At 44.1% G+C, this 20,968-nt stretch overlaps 1 protein-coding gene across 1 annotated transcript; it reads left to right on the forward strand.

The window, feature by feature from the left end:
• LOC118362477 (calretinin-like) lies at window positions 1–14,988 on the forward strand. The gene is made up of 11 exons (XM_052482165.1): window positions 1–180; window positions 6,121–6,197; window positions 6,495–6,584; window positions 6,790–6,870; window positions 7,722–7,778; window positions 7,941–8,018; window positions 8,117–8,172; window positions 8,280–8,319; window positions 8,845–8,898; window positions 13,819–13,890; window positions 14,292–14,988. Exons 1-11 carry the CDS (start codon window positions 87–89, stop codon window positions 14,406–14,408), a joined length of 816 nt encoding a protein of 271 aa, XP_052338125.1. The 5' UTR covers window positions 1–86; the 3' UTR covers window positions 14,409–14,988.
• The last annotated feature ends 5,980 nt before the right edge of the window (window positions 14,989–20,968 follow it).

Raw genomic sequence — 20,968 nt, forward strand, 5'->3', positions numbered from 1 at the left:
AGCCGCTGACAGTTTGGAGAGGATCTGGATCAGACTGGGAACAAGTTAACTCCTGAAGAAGAAGAAAAAGCAGCAGCGACTCAACGATGGCGAGTCAAGCACAACAGCCCCCTCATCTCCACCTGGCAGAGCTCACCGCGGCGCAGTTTCTCGACATCTGGAAACATTTCGACGCAGACGGTCAGTACTGCTACGGCCAAGGGGTTAAACTTGGGCAGGACTGGACTATGGGCATATCATAGGAGTAGGCTGGTTGTAAATTCAGAATGGTTGGATAGTTATTAAATTTATAGGCTAGTGCTTGGTGGGACAGAGAAAGTGAGCAGATGTGATAGATGAGGGTAGGAAGTCCTGTGTATTGTACTGCGGGACAGAGGAGCATATGGGTTGTTATTTAAACAGCGTCTTGGGAATCTTGGCTGTGATTGTCAGTCAGAGGTCCCTGTGCCCTGTACCCTGTTCCGTGATCATGCACTAATGGAAAGGTTTTTAACCTGACACTCCTTTTTTAACTTTAATTGCACAATTAGCATATTGAAGTTGTATAAAGGGGCATTTGTGGGGTTTGTCGATATTTGTTGCAGAACTGTCAGGTAAGGAAACATATTTTGAAGTAGCAAAGTAGAAAAGCATTTTCAAATAGTTCAGTTTGTGCATTTTTCCCACACGAGCGTTATATGAGATTTCAGTCGACACGTAGGCTACATATAATCCCCTATAACCATATTTGTTATTCATCATTTTATTTTATTTCCTCAGTTTACGCATCAAACCGGGCCAAGCTGTGGAACAGAAGGGCGCTGCTTTGGACCACATTTGTGGCACTATTTTCTGTGCGTAAAACACGAAAGTCTAATACAGCACTACATTCTTTGTGGGTAAACATGCGTTGTTCTTGCTAGATCATTTATTATATAGAGTGGTGACGTGTGTGCAAAACGGAGTGGATGTTTTTAGCGCTGTTTGATCGCTGGAATTATATATGTGCCTGGCTTGTAGCGACCCCAACGAGGCAACCGGATCCGCGCGTCTCCTATGAATGAATCTACAGTAGCCTATGTCATCACCGGGGCTTCTGCCAGGCGCGGTGTATTGACAGGCAGCTTGCCGTGTCCGGTCTGGGAATGGGAAGGAGTGGAGCGGGAGAGAGAGAGAAGGGAGGGGGAGTGCACGCACTAGATACTGGGCGGCTATGGGTGTGACTGACTGCAAATCGAAACAGTGATTATAACAGCAGCTATACGAGTTGCTAAATCCCATGACTCAGTATCTCTCATTTACGTTTTTGGATTTGAATATATTGCATGGTATAGCACTGCGTTTTCTTTCTTTAATCCATCCATGCATTCATTTCTGCACTGCGCAAAGCATGTTGAATCCTTCTCCCCCATCCCATGGTGGTCCCTTAGGGCCGTTGGAGACGTTCTGCTTGGCAACAAAACGCTGGGCTAGGCCCGTTTAGACTTACTGAGGGCTCAGCTAAACAAGCGCCTGTTGAAGTGTGTAAAGATGTGTGAAAAAGTCTGTGACATTGTGCAGGCCTGCCATGTTTCCGCCCCATAGCGCTCACTTTGAGCTCTGCAGCCTCTCACCTAGAGCGTGTAAACAGTCACACCTGAGCAAGCGCATGGATTCTCCGAGCCGCTCAAACACTCCACTGCCCCAGCCGAGGGTTAAATCCGCCCATCGGGTCAACTAAGCCATACGCATCCCTGGCGTGCACTGGACTGGAATGGACCTAGAAGTAGTAGAGCCAGGGATGAGGAATGAGTGCAATTACACACACACACACATACACACACACACACACACACACACACACACACACACACACACACACACACACACACACACACACACACACACACACACACACACACACACACACACACACACACACACACACACACACACACACACACACACACACTTTAATTCCACAAATTATAGTTTGTGGAATGTAAAAATAGGTCTCACTGTTCGCTGTGAATACATGAATGCATCTAAGGCTTTTCAGGGATGTCGTGCCAGTGATCCATCTGTGAGAGGCAGAGGTGGTTAACAGAAACATATTGCGGCCAAGCGGGTTTGTGTCGGTCTGTCAAGCCGAATCCGTGTGCCAATCTGTGTCCATAGTCTCATACATGATAAAGTGGGATTGAAAACTTCAGATGATTCACTCTTAGGACAGGCCTTGTATGGTGTGTGTGTGTTATGGTGTGTGCAGAATGTGTCTGTGTGTGGACTAGAGAATAGGCCTATGATATTTGGGAAGCGCATGCATTATTCCACTCTTCACACCAAATATTATTACATGCAAGGAAACAAGACATCTTTGTCTAACATAACTGGAAAATGTATGAACAGGTTCAAGCCTTTTGGGGCCCTATACGAGATTTGGTTGGGGGGCCTACCATCTCGCTGGTAAAATATTTTAGTGGCTCCCCACTTGACCACAGAAATATTCATACATTTTTAAAGTTATTCTCCTGTAATTCCACACATTTTGCCATAAGGCATAGGCATTTTGCCGTTTTAAAGCAAGTTTTCTGCAATTATACACATTTTGCCATAGGACGAAAAATAAACTATAGCAAATATCTAACTAATTTCATGCAATTTTATTTGTGAGTGAGAGTGGCAAACAAAATCAATGGGCAGGGCCCCTATGCACATGCCCTTCGTTCCCGTTCGGTAATTTATTTATTATTACCACAAATTTAGATAGCAGGGTAGACTAATTTACCAATCTAAAAATGTGTAGCTTCTCGGGCTAATTGAGTGCTGTCAGTGACTGACATAACAAGAGGAAAAATGCTGATGCACAACCACATTTCGAAATTGCGCTTTGTGTATTCTGCTGTTCAAATTCTCAACAGTAAGAATTAGTTCCTTTTTGGGTCAGGGGCCCCCTACGTCCCGTAGACAAACCGCCTATGCCCAAGTCCGGCCCTGTGTAAAGACATGGGCATAATTCACATTAAATCCTCACATTGGGAAGAGCAATTAGAATTGTTTGTGATGGTCTGCACATATCTAGCATAATATCCACGTCTCTGGTGAAACTTCTTTACACAGTTAACCAGCCAACTCATTCACTTCCCTCCCACACAGTACAGGAATATGTTTAGTTGTGCTTCTGTGGAGTGATGACATGTTGATATAGAGAGGAGACAGCCCTCAGTCCCTCCACCTGATGGGCTGATTTATTTACATACACAAAGCTTTGTGTTTCTGCAGTGATTTGCTTACATCTCAAAGACCAGCCGAGCCGATGCACAGATGGTGATTTACCTAGCAAATACAAAACACAAAGTTAAAAGTTTTACGTTGAAAGTTTTATTAGTTGTACGGGATACGTATTGTATACATCGTCCAACGAAATGCTTCCTTGCAGGTTCCTTTTCTACAATGCAACAACGATAAAAAAACAGTAAAAAAATAAGAATAAAAACAAAAAAGTGAGCCTGTTGATATTAGACCACATGCTTCGAAACAGTCTGCCTGAAGGTAAGGGAGAGAACAGCTCGTGGCTGGGGTGTGTGGGGTCCTTGATGATGCTGAGTGCCTTCCTCAGGCACAGTTTCAAGTAGACGTCTTGGATGGGTGGAAGCATGGTACCAGTGATGCACTCAGCCGTCTTCACCACCCGCTGGAGGGCTTTGCGGTCGTGAACGGAGCAATTCCCATACCAGGCCGTGAATCAACCGCTCAGGACGCTCTTGATGGTTCAGCGGTAGTATTTGGAGCAACATGTCAAATTTCTTCAGCTGCCTTAGGAAGTAGAGGTGCTGTTGCACCATTTTGACAAGAGTGGTGGCGTTGTTGGTCCAAGAAAAGTCCTCTGTGATGTGGATGCTGAGGAACATAAAACTAGTGACTCTCTCTACTGCAGTCCCGTTGATGTGGATCAGGGCATGTTCCCTCCTCTGCTTCCTGAAGTCAACAGTCAACTCCTTTGTTTTGCTGACAGTGAGGGAAAGGTTGTTGTCATGATGTCACCACAATGCCAGTTCACTTATCGCCTCCCTATAGGTGAACTAGTCATTGTTGGTTATCAGGCCTACAACTATTTTGTTGTCAGCAAACTTGCTGTACACCATGCGTAGCCAGTCACATGCCTGTCATGTTTGTGAATGTTGCTACAGAATATCTAGTGCCCCAATAAACATCTACCTGACCCCCCACTGTCAATCCCCCAGGCACAAAGCCATTCCACTGTGAATATGTTTCTAATGCCTTCTGAGCTGCAGGCGATACCTGTTTTTAAATATCATTCTGTGGCAACATTACCAGAGAATTTCCACACTTCCCATTTGTAAATGCCACCCTGATCTGCGTAAAGTTTCCAGATGCGAGCAGTGCTTTGGTCATGTGACTAATGCAGAACCCCTACCTTCTCCCAACATTGAGCTAACTACAATAATGTAGTTCCCTCTCTTTACCCCCCCCCCTCTCTATTGCTGCATCTCCTAGCTATCTCTTCCCATTCTCTCTCTCTGTTTCTCCTTTTCTATCTGCCTGTAGGGTGGTGTGTGATGTGTTTTTCTCCCGTGTGTTTGATGGCCTCTGAGTGTTTCTCTCATCTCCCCGATGGGGGAACTCATAGAGCACAGACCTGGGGGAACTCACAGAGCACAGACCTGGGGGAACTCACAGAGCACAGACCTGGGGGAACTCACAGAGCACAGACCTGGGGGAACTCACAGAGCACAGACCTGGGGGAACTCACAGAGCACAGACCTGGGGGAACTCACAGAGCACAGACCTGGGGGAACTCACAGAGCACAGACCTGGGGGAACTCATAGAGCACAGACCTGGGGGAACTCATAGAGCACAGACCTGGGGGAACTCATAGAGCACAGACCTGGGTGAACTCACAGAGCACAGACCTGGGGGAACTCACAGAGCACAGACCTGGGGGAACTCATAGAGCACAGACCTGGGGGAACTCACAGAGCACAGACCTGGGGGAACTCACAGAGCACAGACCTGGGGGAACTCATAGAGCACAGACCTGGGGGAACTCACAGAGCACAGACCTGGGGGAACTCACAGAGTACAAACCGTTAGAGATCTGATCGGCCAAGACAATTAGGAGCCTGTTATATTCTCAATCAACCTTAAGTATCCACAGCATGTTGGTTGCACCTACAGTGTGCACACACACACACACACACACACACACACACACACACACACACACACACACACACACACACACACACACACACACACACACACACACACACACACACACACACACACACACACACACACACACACACACACACACACACACACACACACACTTATCAAGTATCAAATCTCTTTCCCCTCTCCATCATTTTCTTCCCCGTGAATTCCGCTATCATTTTATTCCTATGGTGCTATGACACAATAAGTCACATTAAGCCCCTGCCCTTTCAGATCCCTACCTCCGACCTTCCCTCCATTTCTCTCCTCTTCCCTCAATCTCATCCTCCCATCAGATACTGGGCCTGATGGTTTTGCTGGGATATCAGATTAATCCTAGTAAGGACCAGGGAGCTCAGCAGTGTGTGTGTGTGTGTGTGTTGGATATAAATACGTGACTCAATGTTATGCTACTGTACTCCTGTGGGAGTCGTGTTGGGCAGATGGACAATATCGTGTGACTGTAGCATTAGGCTAGATAATGAGAGTGTTTTTGTCAAAATGTTTCCATATCGTTTAGAGTATGCAAACAGTCATGGTGGTGCTATACAACACTTGAATCTCTGGACTCCTTGTGGACTCGTTGTTCTGGACTTTCATTGAGCTACTTGTTTAGTAAATGGCTTAAAAATGCCTCCATATTGAACCCTGTTTTTTTTTACAGTAATGAAACACACTACATACCAGGGTTCTATCTCAATTCACATCAGCTGTATTGGAGAAGAAGGTCCAAGGTCCCTCCCTTTACTTTTTTCTCCAATAGGATTTGCGAAGGAGGTGAGGAGAGAGGATGCGAGGAATCAAGAAAGATAAATTGAGAAAGTGCCATGTAACTATTATGTTTTCCACAGGTTCAAAAGTCAATGTAATCCCCATCACACTGATCCCAGGAATGACCTTTAACCCTTGGGTATGTTCTACAGGAAATGGCTACATCGAGGGAAAGGAGCTGGAGAACTTCTTCCGGCAGCTAGAGACTGCGCGGAGAGGAACAGGCGTGGTGAGTGGGTTTGAATACTTTGAAAATGCATCCTTCCTTCCTGCCTTAAAGTGAGTGACTGACTCCATCCTAGTCGAGGCAACCGTAAACATTGTATTTAAATGAGAAAATGGTCCACTTTACTTGACTGTCATCATCCATGATATATTCAGGCTTCTAGATAGGCTAATAGACTAGACAATTTGATATAATATGCTCTAACAACTCATCATCATAGAGAGTCGTTAGGTAGGAAGTCTCTGTTTTAGTCGTTTTTGATTTATTCTGTGTGTTTGTGTGTGTGTTTGCCTATTCAAGGATCCCACACATGCTGCCTTTAGAGAGAAAATGAAGGAATTCATGATGAAATTTGACAAGAATGCAGACGGAAGAATCGAGATGTCAGAAGTAAGACTCATACTGTACACAAGCACATTCAAACTCCTCTGTTGAAATGTCTGCTTACTTTTTATGTTTACCTCTGATGCTATATCTGCATATATGTTATTTGTTTTGTACACAGTGTTGTTGTTGAAATCCGCTTTAATATTGAGTTGCTAGCCAAGTGTACTAATCCTCTCTCTATATATTTTCTCTCTCTCTTTCTCTCCAGTTAGCTCAGATTCTGCCCACAGAGGAGAACTTCCTGCTTTGTTTCAGAACATTTGTGGGATCCAGTGTAGAATTCATGGCGGTAAGTTGTGTCTGTCTGTGTGTGTGTGTGTGTGTGTGTGTGTGTGTGTGTGTGTGTGTGTGTGTGTGTGTGTGTGTGTGTGTGTGTGTGTGTAAGCCCACTGCACTGTACAGTATATCTATCACCAAAGATGACTCCTGCTATCATTGCTCTCCGATACAGATAACCTTTTGGTGTATTGCTAAGTCTGATCACTTCGTCCCATACACAAAAACCAACACACATCCATCCACACACACACAGAATCAATTCCAAGAGAGCTTAGAAATATCAGGGAAACAGGCATCTCCTTGTCTAAAGTGTTTTATATCTAGAAATAACTAGAGAGAGAAAGAGAGAGAGGGAGGGGGGCTCCTTTTAACTGTTCTCTGTTGGTGGAGACACGCAAAGTAAGGAGAAGAGAGGATAGACAGAAGGAAGGGGTTTTGCAGTGGTCCAGTGTGCTGGCTACCCCGTGTTAAAAGTGGAGGGGGGAGGGGAACACAGAAGCTATTCTCAGACTGCCATACATTATGGATTGGTTGCAGGCTTACTGCAGGAGAGTGGGGGGGTGGGGGGTGGGGGGTGGGGGGTGGGGGAGGGGTGATGTAGTTTGGGCATCCATCTTTGATAAGGTTTTCACTCTAGACACGGGTCAGCTGGTAGATTACAACACAAATTATATACTTTTCTGTCTAACTCTCATCCTCTTCTATCTCCGTCTGGCTACATTCTCTCTACCGATTATAGCATCATGACTTTTCCACTTGTTGTTAAAGTAAAGAGGGTTTTAAGGCTTTAGAGTTCTTAATCTCTGTTTAAATGCATGTGTACTGTGTTGTAATGAGATGTTAAAAATGCTCTGTCTACAGGCATGGAGAAGGTATGACACTGATCGCAGTGGATACATCGAAGCCAATGAACTGAAGGTAAACAAATGTGTCAAGCTTTTAAACATTCATAACCTTCATTAGTCAATTTCCAAGGACTTGTGCTTGTTGTCAGAGGAGGACCCCTGAGCACTCATCCTTAAACTTTAATGTTGGGTCATTGAGCCAGTTAGTGGGGTAACGAGGATCTGTCTTCCTCAGGGTTTCCTGTCAGATCTTCTGAAGAAGGCCAACAGACACTACGATGACAAGAAACTCAACGAATACACACAGACAATCGTGAGTGTGACACACATACTGTACATGTGTACACAAACACACAGGTTTAACACCGTGTAGTAATGTTACGCCACTCACTGTTGCATTTCACTCTCCAGCTGAAGATGTTTGATCTGAATGGTGATGGGAAACTGGGCCTGTCTGAAATGGCCAGGTGAGTGTATGTGTGTCTTGTTCACTGAGAGACTCTCTGTGTTATACTTAAATCCATTTTGAAGTAAAGAATCTGAATGTGAAGGATTTTCTTTTATCTCATTTAAGGCTGCTGCCAGTTCAGGAAAATTTCTTGCTCAAGTTCGAGGTGAGACCACACCCCCACACCCCACCCCATACACAAAATCCTTTAGGAATTGGGGCAATGTAGTCATTTGTGAAAGAGTCGGTCACTATGTGAATTAAAGCAGTCTTGACTATAACCCTAAGGTAAAGCTCATACAATATGTATGTAGGCAGATCTATGGTACAATTCAGCTTTACTGCTTTCACTGTACGAGGATTAAACTGTTTATCACACACACACACACACACACACACGCACACACGCACGCACGCACGCACGCACGCACGCACGCACGCACGCACACACACACGCCCGCACGCACACACACACACACACACACACACACACCTGTCTGTCAGTTCTGCAGGCCCGTTAATGAAACCAGTTAGACTCCAGTTTGTGAGGAACAGATGCAGGCATTCCCAGGGTGCTACAACTCAATATTAAGAAGGTGTTCCTAATGTTTGGTGAACTCAGTGAATATATATCATATACAATAGATATTATTTTTTTCCTTTCCTTTCACTGTTTTTTCCGTCTCTCCAGGGATGCAAGCTTTCAGCAGAGCAGTTCAACATAATTTTCACCTTCTATGACAAGGTAAATGAGCACAGTAGACATATTTACAGGGAGGGTGTATGGGTGGGAGAGTGTGTGAGAGAGATTGTTTGTATCCCTGTCACTCAAGCTACAAGCTCCATGCAAATGGTCACTTGCACAGGTAAATACTCCAGACACACCTGCGTCTGTATCATTTATTTTGTTAGTGTTACCTTGGTAACCTTCCCAGTAGCGGTGCATGGGTTAAATGAAGGGGGAAGCCAATCCAGAAAAAAAAGCCATATTACAACCTATGTGTTGTGATAACTGCGTTGTTTGCTCTATAACCTGTTAGTTCATATGCCTTGACATCGTGATATATAGGCCTAAATGCCAAGACAATAATAAGACAGTGGCAGAATAAATTCAACCACACATTTGTTTCATTACAAAACCGGAGAGCAACATCTGTCCACAGAACATATAACAGTTACATGACCTACAGCAGGGTCAAGCAGGTTATTGTTTCTGACATTTTTGGACTACTAAACAACTATCGATTTAGAACCACAGAGAGTTATTGCAAGATACAAAGAAAACAGGACCTGCCTGTCAATGTTACTGATTTATGTGTGTGTGTGTGTGTGTGTGTGTGTGTGCCGAAACGGTCTATGATTCTGTCATACAGTACACACTTTTAGTTTTTGTTGTCCTAGGCTATCTTGCTAAAATACTTGCTCGCTAGCTTCCTTTCATAGACAACAATACACCAGGCCAGCTAGTTAACATTAGCATACTACACTCTTTGAAAAAATTATGCTATCTAGAACCTAAAAGGGTTCTTCGGCTATCCCCATAGGAGAACCCTTTGAAGAACCATGGTCCTTCTGTAGCTCAGTTGGTAGAGCATGGCTCTTGTAACGCCAGGGTAGTGGGTTCGATCCCCGGGACCACCCATACGTAGAATGTATGCACACATGACTGTAAGTTGCTTTGGATAAAAGCGTCTGCTAAATGGCATATATATTTTTGGTTCCAGGTAGAACCTATCATGTAGAATCCTTTCCAAAGTTCTCTTGTGGGGGCAGCCGAAGAACCCTTCTGAAACCCTTTTTTCTAAGAGTTTACATCGAGCTACATGTTGAACTTCCATCCTCTCAGGTCAGGTGCACAATGTATGAATTTATGGATGGATCAGAATCCCCATTATAATCATTGGCCAGTACAGAGAATTAAGTAAAACCACAAGTCCAAATCCCTAATTTAATGTATTTTTTTATCAAGGGAGGCCAAATGCTCGCTGGCTTCCCTTGAATTCAATGCTATGGGTGGCAACAATGTCATACTGTTTTTGACCAGAGAGCATCAGATAGATACTCTACACATACTGAGACAGAGGGGGGCTGTTTGGTTTGCTCGGATGCTTTCTCCGGTGAGATATATTCATTTCAGCCTCTTGTGAATTGAAGGAAATTTATAAAACACAGAGCGACGAAATATGTCTTGGTTTTATGCATGTCAACATCAGAAGCCTCCTCCCTAAGTTTGTTTTACTCACTGCTTTAGCACACTCTGCTAACCCTGATGTCCTTGCCGTGTCTGAATCCTGGCTCAGGAAGGTCACCAAAAATTCAGAGATTTCCATACCCAACTATAACATCTTCCGTCAAGATAGAACTGCCAAAGGGGGCGGAGTCGCAGTCTACTGCAGAGATAGCCTGCAAAGTAATGTCATACTTTCCAGGTCCATACCCAAACAGTTTGAACTACTAATTTTGAAAATTACTCTCTCCAGAAACAAGTCTATCACTGTTGCCGCCTGCTACCGACCCCCGTCAGCTCCCAGCTGCGCCCTGGACACCATTTGTGAATTGATCGCCCCCATCTAGCTTCAGAGTTTGTTCTGTTAGGTGACCTAAACTGGGATATGCTTAACACCCCGGCAGTCCTACAATCTAAGCTAGATGCCCTCAATCTCACTCAAATCATCAAGGAACCCACCAGGTACAACCCTAACTCTGTAAACAAGGGCACCCTCATAGACGTCATCCTGACCAACTGGCCCTCCAAATATACCTCCGCTGTCTTCAACCAGGATCTCAGCGATCACTGCCTCATCGCCTGTATCCGCCACGGAGCCGCAGTCAAACGACCACCCTCATCACTGTCAAACGCTCCCTAAAACACTTCTGTGAGCAGGCCTTTCTAATCGACCTGGCCCGTGTATCCTGGAAGGACATTGACCTCATCCCGTCAGTTGAGGATGCCTGGTCATTCTTTAAAAGTAACTTCCTCACCATTTTAGATAAGCATGCTCCGTTCAAAAATGCAGAACCAAGAACAGATACAGCCCTTGGTTCACTCCAGACCTGACTGCCCTCGACCAGCACAAAAACATCCTGTGGCGGACTGCAATAGCATCGAATAGCCCCGTGATATGCAACTGTTCAGGGAAGTCAGGAACCAATACACGCAGTCAGTCAGGAAAGCTAAGGCCAGCTTCTTCAGGCAGAAGTTTGCATCCTGTAGCTCCAACTCCAAAAAGTTCTGGGACACTGTGAAGTCCATGGAGAACAAGAGCACCTCCTCCCAGCTGCCCACTGCACTGAGGCTAGGAAACACGGTCTCCACCGATAAATCCATGATTATCGAAAACTTCAATAAGCACTTCTCAACGGCTGGCCATGCCTTCCGCCTGGCTACTCCAACCTCGGCCAACAGCTCCGCCCCCCCGTAGTTCCTCACCCAAGCCTCTCCAGGTTCTCCTTTACCCAAATCCAGATAGCAGATGTTCTGAAAGAGCTGCAAAACCTGGACCCGTACAAATCAGCTGGGCTTGATAATCTGGACCCGCTATTTCTGAAACTATCTGCCGCCATTGTCGCAACCCCTATTACCAGCCTGTTCAACCTCTCTTTCATATCGTCTGAGATCCCCAAGGATTGAAAGCTGCCGCAGTCATCCCCTCTTCAAAGGGGGAGACACCCTGGACCCAAACTGCTATAGACCTATATCCATCCTGCCCTGCCTATCTAAGGTCTTGAAAGCCAAGTCAACAAACAGGTCACTGACCATCTCGAATCCCACCGTACCTTCTCCGCTGTGCAATCTGGTTTCCGAGCCGGTCACGGGTGCACCTCAGCCACACTCAAGGTACTAAATGATATCATAACCGCCATCGATAAAAGACAGTACTGTGCAGCCGTCTTCATCGACCTCGCCAAGGCTTTCGACTCTGTCAATCACCAAATTCTTATCGGCAGACTCAACAGCCTCGGTTTTTCGGATGACTGCCTTGCCTGGTTCACCAATTACTTTGCAGACAGAGTTCAGTGTGTCAAATCGGAGGGCATGCTGTCCGGTCCTCTGGCAGTCTCTATGGGGGTGCCACAGGGTTCAATTCTCGGGCCGACTCTTTTCTCTGTATATATCAATGATGTTGCTCTTGCTGCGGGCGATTCCCTGATCCACCTCTACGCAGACGACACCATTCTATATACTTTCGGCCCGTCATTGGACACTGTGCTATCCAACCTCCAAACGAGCTTCAATGCCATACAGCACTCCTTCCGTGGCCTCCAACTGCTCTTAAACGCGAGTAAAACCAAATGCATGCTTTTCAACCGATCGCTGCCTGCACCCGCATGCCCGACTAGCATCACCACCCTGGATGGTTCCAACCTTGAATATGTGGACATCTATAAGTACCTAGGTGTCTGGCTAGACTGCAAACTCTCCTTCCAGACTCACATCAAACATCTCCAATCAAAAATCAAATCCAGAGTCGGCTTTCTATTCCGCAACAAAGCCTCCTTCACCCACGCTGCCAAGCTTACCCTAGTAAAACTGACTATCCTACCGATCCTCGATGCGATGTCATCTACAAAATGGCTTCCAACACTCTACTCAGCAAACTGGATGCAGTCTATCACAGTGCCATCCGTTTTGTCACTAAAGCACCTTATACCACCCACCACTGCGACTTGTATGCTCTAGTCGGCTGGCCCTCACTACATATTCGTCGCCAGACCCACTGGCTCCAGGTCATCTACAAGTCCATGCTAGGTAAAGCTCCGCCTTATCTCAGTTCACTGGTCACGATGGCAACACCCATCCAGCACGCGCTCCAGCAGGTGTATCTCACTGATCATCCCTAAAGCCAACACCTCATTTTTTCGTTCCAGTACTCTGCTGCCTGTGACTGGAACCAAAAATCGCTGAAGTTGGAGACTTTTATCTCCCTCACCAACTTCAAACATCAGCTATCCGAGCAGGTCGCTGCAGCTGTACATAGTCTATTGTAAATAGCTCACCCTTTTTCACCTACCTCATTCCCATACTGTTTTTATACTGTTTTTATTTATTTACTTTTCTGCTCTTTTGCACACCAATATCTCTACCTGTACATGCCCATCTGATCATTTATCACTCCAGTGTTAATCTGCAAAATTGTATTATTCGCCTACCTCCTCATGCCTTTTGCACACATTGTATATAGACTGCCCATTTTTTTTCTACTGTGTTATTGACTTGCTAATTGTTTACTCCATGTGTAACTCTGTGTTGTCTGTTCACACTGCTATGCTTTATCTTGGCCAGGTCGCAGTTGCAAATGAGAACTTGTTCTCAACTAGCCTACCTGGTTAAATAAAGGTGAAATAAAATAAAAATAAAATAAAAATGTATTTTTTCTTGGTCAACTTTTTGGGGAAGCCTGGCTTCCCTTGACATCCATGAATTCATGCCACTGAACCTTCCACAAAGAAAACAGTACAGTAGGGAAGATGTGTACAGTACAGGAGTCTCATACTAATGCCTTTGTAATGACTGAATTGGCAGTTGGTCTGTGAATGATTGATCTTACCTGTGTATACTCTGAGTGGGAGGATATCTGAGTGTTTGATTGTTCTTTTAATGAGAATATGATACAAGATGCCCAGCCCCTTTCTGTTGTTTCACTGTTTTTCATTGTTTCACTAGGATGGAAACGGTTACATCGATGAGCAGGAGCTGGACGCACTGCTGAAGGACCTACATGACAAGAACAAAATGGTAAAGAACAAGAGACTTCACTTATATACTGACTCATCTTTTGATTAGTTGATTGGTTGATTATGTCATACTGCACCTGCAGTGTTTACAAGATCAGAGGGGGGGGGGGTAGGAAATGTTTCTTTGTGACCGGGAACTAGGCAAAAGCCTTTAGGGGATCATGACACAAAATCCCAAGAAAGTCCTAAAAAAAAGTCCTTGGGACGTCCCTGGGACCAACCGGGAACTATGGGACCATGAGACAATGTCCTGATGACTTCAGGCGACCATTTTGTGAAGTCCTGGGGACGTCCTAATGGCTCATTATTGTTTACAGGGTAGACACTATAGTTAATGATATCATTGGTTGAGGCACTCGCACTCACTGTTTCTCTCCCTGTTACTCTCCCTGTTTGCTGCAGGAGTTGGACTCGACCGGTCTGGTGGGCTATAAGAAGAGCATCATGGCTCTGTCCGATGCGGGGAAACTCTACCGCACCGAGCTGGAGATCGTCCTCTGTCGCGACTCCACACTGTGATCTTTCACCTCTGACCCCTGACAACCCCCCACTGCCCCCATCCTGGCATTACTAGGTGCATGTATGCCCCCTCCTCCACTCCAACATCTGTAGAGTGAAAGTGAATGTACACTTGAAGGCATAAGCAAGACCCTCAGCCCAACTGCCCCACTCTGTTTAACTACCTGTCCCTTACTATGCCCCACCTCACCTCCCCCTTATCGCAGCGTGGCGCTACCTGATGATGTCATCAGCGTCCGCAGCTTTTTTGTTCAATTTTTTTTTTACATGCAATTCTATAGTGAGTTAACCAATACATATGGAAATAATAGAAGGAATATATGATATGACTATTTATTTGAATGCATATACATTTTGCCTGAATGTCCTTTATACTGTACTCCCTAAGCCTACTCTTTGTTTTTTTTACAGTTCGCCTGTAAATCTCTCTCTCTCTCTCTTTTTCTATTTACCTGTAATCTCAATGCCCACTCCCGCACTATTCGTTTCAGTATGTTGCCTTGTTTTTGAATTGGGTTTAGGCTCGTACTGTTTTAGTGGAGATATTATTGAGAGCATCAATAAATATAGCTGATGATCACTTATGTCTCTGCCTTACTCACAACCACAGGGCCAAACTGTCTCTATCCTAACCATGGGATCTCAGTCTGCTAAACTTCTATATCAGCCTATACATCTCTATAAATGCATAGTTAAATCTGTTTCTATGAAGACTTAATCTTGGCCAGGCAAAGGAGAGCTATTTTTCTTTGCCAGCATAATGTGTTTCCTGTGAAGATAACATTTCCAATACAGATGTTGGGAGCAGGCGCGTTATCTCCCTGAGCACTCCACTCTCGCTGTTCTAATCTCCAGTTGAAAGCCAGCTTGATGAAGGGAGCCTGCACACTCCATTTTTCATAGATGAGAACTTTCAGAGGTACTTATCTGTCTCTATGGCACACTACGAACACTGAGTGGGTCAAGGCTGGAGGAGATGAGTGACCGAGGGGAAGGATATGAGTGGAGTTAAACAGCCATTCTCCAACACCTGCTAGTAGACTAGTCCTACCATAACAGCCTAACAAACCTTTAGATCACAAAGGAATTGAAACTCTCAATAAGTTTGTTTACTTACTGTGTCACTACAAGAAAAACTCCTGATGTTTTTTTGCCTCAGCAGCTCCATCTGAGCCTTTGAGCCTCACTACTTACATGCACATCCCAAATTTGCAGACAGAGCAATTTAGGGCACTCCAGTTGGTGGACACATTTCCCTGTGTAATATACAGTATATACATGGGAATGTCCAGAGTCCTGAAAGAGAATGACAAATATGCACCAGGCTTGTTTTTGGTCTTTATAGATTTAAGAGAACAACACCACACAACACAGTAATCATTACGTTGTTGCACATTTTTTTTAAATATATATTTTTGTGAGAACCTTCAGTTTCATCTAATTTTATGTACAAGCTTTTGGAGCTGTCCATATTTTTCACTGTATGGAGTGGTCTGGACACCCCTGGTTTAGTACCAAATGGAAGAGTCTGACTTCTATCAATTAATCATCCGCACTTTAATCTTTAATTAAACTCGCATTAGTTTTCTTAAAGCACAAAAAAACACCAAACCGCGCACTTACACATGTACACACACACACACTATTTCTCCTGACAACAGTACAGGAGAAATAGAGTCTGCTCTGATTCCCACACATTGGTTCCTCACTCAGAAAGAAAAAGGGAAGAGAGGGAAGCGAGAGATGGGGGGAAAGACAAGCTTCTAAGATTGGGGTCCATATTTAGCTATTGCTTCAAACAAAAGGGATAGGTGCGCACGCACGCACGCACCCACGCACGCACGCACACACACACACACACACACACACACACACACACACACACACACACACACACACACACACACACACACACACACACACACACACACACACACACACACACACACACACACACACACACACACACACACACACACACACACGAGAGGTGCATGTAGCTAGAAACAGTATTAGGCACAAACAAACAGATTTTAATAACAGAAAACGTCAGATGCTCCTCTGTCTCAAACATACCAAAACAGCTTCAGCTGAGTCAGAGGATGAGGCAAGGTTGCAGCCTCGTAGCACAAACATATTTAAAATAGTTATCGGCACACAAAGTAGAAAAGTTGGGTCTTTTTAGAAATGAGTTTGGGCTTATAAAGTCTGCTGTCTTTTTGGTCCAGTACAGATACAGACACAGCCACGCACGCACGCACACGCACACACACACACACACACACACACACCACTAAGTGTTGTTGGACAGCTCTGCCATGGCTGGATAAGGCAAACAGTTGTAAAGCTTTTCAGAAATGTTCTCTGTGAGTCATGGACATGGCCGGAGCAGAGAGGGGAACAGATGCTGTCAAATCCCTGATGGGTTTTGGAACACAGGCCTCTCCTGCTCAGCACAGTCCCAATGTGCCACTAATCCCTGATTTCTGAAATGGTGGCAAAAGAAAAAACACTCGTTGGATTCTCCCTCCATTGTTTCTGTCTCTAATCCATTTATTCAGCAGAGAAATTAATCTCCATTTCGGAAAATGAGTGAGACGAAGAGAGTCAAAGATACTAACACGCACACACACACACACACACACACACACACACACACACACACACACACACACACACACACACACACACACACACACACACACACACACACACACACACACACACACACACACACACACACACACACACACACACACACACACACACACACACACACACACACACACATGGATGCATGATTTTTCACAGCTGTCAGTACCAGTAGTAGTAATATGTTATCTTCTTTTGTTGCTTTGATTATCTATTATTCTTTGGAGTCGTAAATGCTTGTCATTGGCTGTGCTTCCTCTGTGAAAATCCATGTATTTGTTTAAATACCCCACTAGCAAGGATACACTGAAAGAAATACACCCATAAAATGTATATACTGTAGCCACAGTCTCTCAATCAACTCTCTTTGTCACACACAAGATTTCCTGCAAAAGAGTGTCCCACTCTCCCTGGTCCAATTACAATGCCACAACTTCTTATTTCCACGGTAACGTATTTCCACAGCAACGCATTACAGTGTAATTAAACTGGCCTGAATCTCTCCATGAGAAATACTGCACCTCTGGGTGTGGAGGAACAATGGGGAACTGTTTGTCTGTGTGTGGGTGTGTGTGTGTCGGATGGGGGCAAAACATGATCTTATATCGTTCCCTATAATTACCTTTCCCCTTTTTGACAGCTGCATTCCCTGCAAGCAATTGGCTTTGCACACGTACACACACAAATACTCACGTACACACACACGTACACACGCACACACACACACACACACACACACACACACACACACACACACACACACACACACACACACACACACACACACACACACACACACACACACACACACACACACACACACACACACACACACACACACACTGTGGGTTTTATGAAAGCCTGTCTGACATGGTGCTCAAGGAAACCCCTAATCAGGGGAGGCTTTCAAATGTCATTCAGCATTACAGTCAGTAACACTGCTCTCTCATCATTTTCTCCTGCTTCTATCCCCTCTCTCTGTCTCTGTCACTCCTCCTCCATCTCTTCATTTATTGTTTCCTCCTCTCTTCCTCTCATTTCCTCCTTCTCTTTCTCTGTCACTCTGTCCCTCCTTCAATTATTCTTCCTTCTCTCTCTCCATCCTGTCCTGTCATCAGCTTCTCCCCTGACAAACTGCTACAGCAGACCTCCATTCCTGTAACTACTGTGTTTTTCATCCCAGAGCAAATACACACAGCCACAACATACTTCTAAGCAGTGGTGTAAAGTACAAATACTATAAAGTACTCCTTAAGTCGTTTTTGGGGGTATCTGTACTTTACTTCACTATTTATATTTTTGACTACTTTTACTTTTACTTCTCTACATTCCTAAAGGAAATCATTTACTTTTTACTCAATACATTTTCCCTGTCACCCAAAAGTACTCTTTACATTTCAAATGCTTAGCAGGACTGGAAAATTGTCAAATTCCCACACTTATCAAAATAACATCCCTGGTCATTCCTACTGCCTCTGATCTGGTCGGACTCACTAAACACACATGCTTAGTTTGTAAATGATGCCTGAGTGTTGGAGCATGCTCCTGGCTATCCGTAAATTAAAAAAAACACAAGACAATGGTGCCGTCTGGTTTGCTTAATATAAGAAATTTGAAATGATTTATACTTTTACTTTTGATACTTAAGTATATTGTCAACCAAATACTTTTAGACTTTTACTCAAGTTGATTTTTACTGGGTGACTTTAACTTTTACTTGAGTCATTTTCTATTAAGGTATCTTTACATTTACTCAAGTATGACAATTGGGTACTTTTGCACCAATGCTTCTAAGTCTTGGATGTTACATGCACAAAAACAGTATGCAAAATGTTGCTTAAATCAAATCAAATAGTATTGGTTGTGTAAACATATTTAGCAGATGTTATTGGGGGTGTAGCGAAATGCTTATGTTCCTAGCTCCAACAGCACAGTAATACCTAACAATACAAAACAATACACGCAAATCAAAACATTTTAAATGAATTAGAACGAGCCAGAATATAAATATATGTGTATGATGGTGTGTATACAGTATACAGTTGAAGTCGGAAGTTTACATACACTTAGGTTGGAGTCATCAAAACTTGTTTTTTAACCACTCCACAAGTAATTTTTCCAACAATAGTTTACAGACTATTGGGGGCTGACTAAATACTTTTTTGCCCCACTGTATGTAAACAGGACAGTACAATGTGCATAAATATGAATCATGCACGTACACATGACCACATGCATGTACACACATACACACACCCACAAGCACACACAGACACAGACACACACACTATATTAGTGTGCCAGTGGAAGCTGTTGTCATATGCCAGAAGAAGGATGTTTCATGGACTTCTATGTTCTGTCTGTGGAGGTTCCTCAGCTGGTCGTTGGGGAATAGGATGAAAGTAGAATCAGAACATGTAGAAAAGAAATGCAGAAACTGTCCATGTGTAGTGTGGTGGTTCATTTCTTTACTATCAAATGAGGAGAGGCAAACTTATCACACAAGTCAGAGTTATACTTAAACTAAATCTTTAATAGTGAGAGCTTTGCAATAGCGATGGCTGGTCGACGAATCACCGTCTCTGATGATTTGTTGAAAGCGGCGAGACAAATGTACAAAGGTCTTTTATAGCCAAGATCCACCCCCTAGTCGACATAACAAACCACAGATGTTTTGAACGGGGTCACAAGGTGAGACTTCTAAATGAGAAAGGAGTATCCCGTAGCCAGATAGCATTCGCTATAAATTATCGTTCAGTTTGGTCCCTAAGACGAGGTTCCAATCTCGTTCCTGGTACTTCATTGCACAAAAACACCAACTCATCCAATGGCATAAACCAATGATCAACTCCAGATACTCCCATCTCAAGTAAAACCCCTTCTTGACCCCACTCCTGGACAAGCTCACTGAGCGGAGTGAGCCTCTAGGTCATACACTATCCCAGGTTAAGTGCAACATCAGAGATGACATACACACATCCCCCAACGTCAAAGGAGGGAGTGACTTGTGCACAGACATTGTGGAGACAAGTAATTGGTTCCCCATTAATCATGCCATCCCTTCACATGGTTTAAGAATAAGTAGACAGATTCACATATGAAGACAATGTTCCCTCCTGTCCTCTTCCCTTTCTGATATTCTGCATAGCACCAGGGACATGTGAAAGACAAGCCTGACCTCTCCCCTCTCTGGGCCCCAGATGACTGAGCCCCAGCTAAGGGAAGAAGTGCAACTGCCAACACCAGAGTCCAAAGGGATACATTCTAATAACAAGTACAGTATATCACATAAGCATATTATGCAGATAAGACATCTTAATTATCTATGTTACACAACTAATTCTGATTCTTCCACCACAGTACACAGAGACGTACAGAAGACACAATGAGTAAATAGGCTACAGTTTATCTACTAATATAGCAATGACCTCTTAAATACCTCTATGGACCGGAAAGGAAATCACACTACAAACTATCACCCTCAGACACCTAAGGAAATCATGAATGTCAAGGATATATTGGAATTAGTGAATATATGGAGACTTAAATACACTGACCTAGTGAGATATACATGGCGGAGGCTTAATCAAGCTAGTCGCCTTGACTACTTTTTTATACCATTCTCTCTTGCACCAAAAGTTTTAAAAGTGTTGATAGGGGACAGAATGCGGTCGGATCATCACATAATTGGCATATATATATTACTCTTACAGAATTTCCATGTGGGCGAGGATATTGGAAATTTAATCAAAGCCTACTAGATGATAAATTGTTTAGAACTAGGACACAAGAATTTATAACTGACTTTTTCAGACATAACATAGGTACAGCAGATCCCCTTACTGTATGGGACACTTTTAAATGTGCCTTTAGAGGCAATGCAATACAGTACTCATCTATAAAACAAA

The sequence above is a fragment of the Oncorhynchus keta genome, chromosome 2 (assembly GCF_023373465.1).
Source record: "Oncorhynchus keta strain PuntledgeMale-10-30-2019 chromosome 2, Oket_V2, whole genome shotgun sequence".
NCBI lineage: Eukaryota > Metazoa > Chordata > Actinopteri > Salmoniformes > Salmonidae > Oncorhynchus > Oncorhynchus keta.

What these genes read in the sequence shown, in the direction of transcription:
- LOC118362477 (XM_052482165.1), top strand. Translation starts at nt 87, where the DNA reads ATGGCGAGTCAAGCACAACAGCCCCCTCATCTCCACCTGGCAGAGCTC. An exon ending in ATTTCTTGCTCAAGTTCGAG is followed by an intron (nt 8,320 to 8,844) that starts GTGAGACCACAC and finishes CCGTCTCTCCAG; the next exon opens with GGATGCAAGCTTTCAGCAGA. An exon ending in TACATGACAAGAACAAAATG is followed by an intron (nt 13,891 to 14,291) that starts GTAAAGAACAAG and finishes TGTTTGCTGCAG; the next exon opens with GAGTTGGACTCGACCGGTCT.